Source organism: Porites lutea, chromosome 7, assembly GCF_958299795.1.
Source record: "Porites lutea chromosome 7, jaPorLute2.1, whole genome shotgun sequence".
NCBI lineage: Eukaryota > Metazoa > Cnidaria > Anthozoa > Scleractinia > Poritidae > Porites > Porites lutea.
In genome coordinates this window covers 1285187-1289368 of record NC_133207.1, presented here as the reverse complement: position 1 = coordinate 1289368, position 4182 = coordinate 1285187, and the positions used below count along the sequence as shown (strand labels likewise).

Sequence of the window (4182 nt, the reverse complement as noted above, 5' to 3'; positions counted from 1 at the left end):
ACTAAAGGTCTACTTGATAAGGACAGAGGTCTTATTCAGTTTGACGGACAGACCCTTCCACGGTTTTTTTTTTTTTTTTTTTTTTTTTTACTGTTTTGATAAGGACCAGTTAGCGAATGTCCATCGTCACTACTGGAAACAGCGCCTTTAAAATTAGTAAACTTGGCAAGTTTGAAAGTGATACGTCTGATGCGGGGGAAGATAAAGCTTCACAGAGTCCTGAAATTTTATACTATAGGTGTTTCTCAAGTAAATCGTGGAGGGCATAAACTTGCCTCCCATCACATAAACGTCTGCTAATTTTCGTGACTTTACGGAGCTATTAATCGTCGTTAGTTTTCAACAAATCACTCTCAAACTTGTCAAGTTTACCAATAAGAATGTCGATGGATTTCGATGGATTTCGCCAGCAGGTTCATGTCAAAAGTTGAAAAAGGTGGAAGGGTCTGTTATTTCACACTTTAAGTTAAAAGTGTTCCTGCTCTTTTGCGGGCTTTTTGACCTCTTCCTATCATACCAAAAAACTTTCTCTCTCCTTTTCTTGTTATGTTATTCCCCGCACGCCACTAACAGCTGAATTGGAGGAACTGAAGAAAAATGTTTCTCGCATGGCCAGTGATTTAAAGGTAAGTTAAAATTGCAATTATACGTACTGGAGTAAACGTCAGAATATATTTGAAAATCACTGATGATAGTTAGATGTTTAGACTGGTTGTTCGGTTGATTGGGCGATTCTTTTTTTGTACGTTGGTGAGTGAGTTGGTTGCCTTGTACTCTAGACAGTTTGCTATTGGGCTAAACTGGTTGGTCTGTAGGCTATCAGAGTCCTATCACTATAATTGTCTGATATGTAGTTTATTTTTAAGAATCTAATATTGTTCAGCTGGTAACTTTTCCTTCTTTCTAAAGGAGAAAATTAAAGTGCTTCTCCAAGACATAGAAAGAAACAGAGAGGAGGTGGCCAAGCTAAATAAAAAGGTAATTTCAAAAACACATGAAGGTAGATTTGGACGCCATATGCTCTCATGAACGCTTCATGAGGGAATGACAATTTTCTTTTTTTACTGCAAGCCAACTTTGCTACAGGTTGTCCTCTGTAAATCCCCGGTAGCCGACCATCCTCTGATCCTTTTGATTTAGATAGTAATTTAATTTAGATAATGCCTGGCGTTTTCAAAGTTTAACTGAGCAGTGAACTTTGAGGGGCTTTGCTTGTTGGTTAACTGGGTACGTCTAGTCACCTAATGAGCCTTGGTCATATTAGTAATGGGGTGCGTAAAGTACTTTGTTACATCGACGTTCAAAACGACGCTGCTCCTTATTTTCTTTTTGTTTCCATCAGTATAATGTGACAGCGCTTTGGCAAGAAATACGCACCAACAGAGAGGGTGTAAAACAGATCATTGAAAAGGTACTTGGAAAACTGACACTGATACAATACATTCAAACCTTATATTTGGCCGCAATACTTAGGAAATGGCTAACTGACCACTTCATACAGTTGGACTGTTAACTAAAGGATGAGAATGAAGAGGAAGCGAGAGTAACCGTTCAATAGACTGAGTTCGCATTATAGATCTTTATACAAGTTTGACAGTATTTTTTAAAAGAATTCATCTCCGAAGGTGAAAATTAAAAGAACTCAAATTTTTTTCTTGAAAACATTAGGAAAACATGACGGCGCTTTGGCAAATGGTTCTAGCAAACAGGAAAAACATAGAACAGCTGCATCAAAAGGTAACTTCAAGTTGCACATTTGCTACGACGTAGAATCCTTCAGGGCCATAAAAACTGACTTTAGTTGCTACTCATTTCGCTAGCATACCGTGCCATATATGACCTAAAATAGGTATGTGTTCATGTCAAGGGTGGAGTTTTAATCAGGAGTAAAAATCAGAAGTTTTGTTCGACTACTAAAGGTTACCACAGTTGAACCTCTATTAAGCGGCCAGTATCCAAAGTCCCGAAATAACTGAAGAACAGAATGAGGAATTATAGCTCCATCAAGCGGCCTCTCTTATAAGCGGCCGAGGCCAACTTTTGGCCGTCCCAACAAGAGTTCTTCCACTGTTTTCACCTCTCTTAAGCAACCACCAAGCGATGATACACTTAGTTTGGCTTGGTCTTAAGAATATCATGCCGGAAAATGAAGTCCGAGGTACAAGGTAATTACCAACTGTGGACCAGTAATACTGCTCTCGTCGCGTGTTTGTTTTAAAATACACTGTAAAATGATGTTTCTGCTAAAGAATATTCTAATTTATGACGAACCTCCATCGAGCGATGGTGGCCGCTTTATGGAGGTTGAACTTTTGCATTTATAAATAATTATCAGTGGAATGAATAATAAGAGTTCCTAGTTTATAGTAAGTCTAGATAGGGTAGAGAATTTCGGCGAATATTCCACCAGAAATTAAGGTGGCAGAATCGCAATTCAACCTTGTCTTTTAGCACATATTCCAACCAAAAAATCCCCCTTCCCACAACGACTGATATTTTTCTCTTCGTGTCAGAAAAACATGACAATGCTGTGGCAACTGGTACAAACAAACAGAGTAAATATACAACAGCTGCGTCAAAAGGTAAGATCTTTGATGGAATCCTTCGGTAAACAGGCTAAAAAGGCACATTTGCAAGTCAGTTTACAATTTAATTTACTTGGATTCTCTTGGCTGTAGTCAGTACCTCTGTCCGATGCATTTTTTTAGAGAGGCACGGGCCGTTTAGTCTTAAGTTGTTACAAACTGATCAATTGGTTATTACTGTTGAGTTTAAGTGACCCACAAGGGTATTTCTGGCCCCCCTACTTTTCGTCATCTTTACGTCCAAGCTATTCACGGAAAGTATGTTTTAACATTCCCTTCATAAGAGGCCTGGTCAACTACAGCAATTGATTAGTCATTAATCTTTTCGTTGGTTTCAAATCCATTATAAGCTTCTTTATTTACATTGTGTTCATAACTGTTTTTTGTACGTAGGTGATGAACATAAGTGAACGTCAAGGTCCTAGGGGGGCCGTTGGACCGGCTGGTCCCCCGGGTCCCCCGGGATACAATGGCACCCAGGACCGTCCCGGTGATACAGGGCCACGTGGACCGTCTGGTTCCGGCAACCTGACGCAATGTTCTCACAAGAAAAAGAAAAGTTCCCCGTTTTCCGCGGGATGGCATTCTCGAATAGCGGTCACCGCGGACGAAACAAAGGTGGGAATTTCAAAAACTATAGTCTGATTATTGTAACGTCTACGCATGTGCAGATACGGGAGAGGTCTGGGATCTAAACAAGTATCGTTTACAAAACATCATCACATTTTGGCGATTTTTAAGGTGGATTCTGAATATTTAAGGTTCCCATTTAAAGTAAAGGTAGTTTATTTCATACTTCGTTCAATTCTCGTTTATAGTTTTGTAATTTTTTTCTTATACTTTTTTCTATGAACAAAAGAAGACGCACAAACGAAGCGTCTCTGCTAAATTAGTATCGTTTGCAAAAGGATTTTCTAAACATCCTCAAATTTTGGGGATTTTTAAGGAGGATTCTGAATGTTTAAGGTTCCCATTTAAAGTAAAGGTAGATTATTTCATACATATGTTATAGCCCACAAGTAGCGAAACGCGCGGGCTTTTTGACGGCAACAAGGGATTAAAGTCTATTGTAGCTTTAACTAGCTAAATGTTTTTTATTCTCGATATTTTTGACCAACTAGTTGGATTTTACTAAAAACAATTATTCCTGTCGCCCTCATGGGCTATTGACTCAGAGCCCATTCGGGCTCGAGAAATAATTGTTAACTATAGTTATGGGGATAAGAGATAAACGACCAAAACAAATTTAGAGGGGGTAAGGGATAGCTGCAAAATATTTCTAGTTCGTGGCAAAATCATGTATTTAAATAGGCATCGTGAGAAAGCTACCGTTAGTGTGTATTTTGGTACAGACGTTGAGAACTTACAACTTACTTTTGCCTTAATTCATTTTTTGCTGTAGGGATATAAATTTCTTGGTGTGAACTGTGACACAAATGATGCAAACGTTGTGCAGCTCTCAAGCACACCGCTTTCAAATGGTTTAAGACAATACAAGTGTTCTTGTAAAGGTTCTGTTAGTCTTAGAGCTGGAGACACTAACAACAACTACAAGAACTTGTACTGTTACATTCACTACTGGGAATGTCCAGTCTGA

General features: G+C 38.8%; 1 protein-coding gene across 1 annotated transcript; it reads left to right on the top strand.

The window, feature by feature from the left end:
- Positions 1-553: 553 nt before the first annotated feature.
- On the top strand, positions 554-4182 carry LOC140943430 (uncharacterized). Its single transcript, XM_073392513.1, has 7 exons — positions 554-626; positions 910-978; positions 1343-1411; positions 1669-1737; positions 2514-2582; positions 2979-3203; positions 3988-4182. The coding sequence occupies exons 1-7, from the start codon at positions 609-611 to the stop codon at positions 4180-4182; spliced, it is 714 nt and encodes a 237-aa protein (XP_073248614.1). The 5' UTR covers positions 554-608.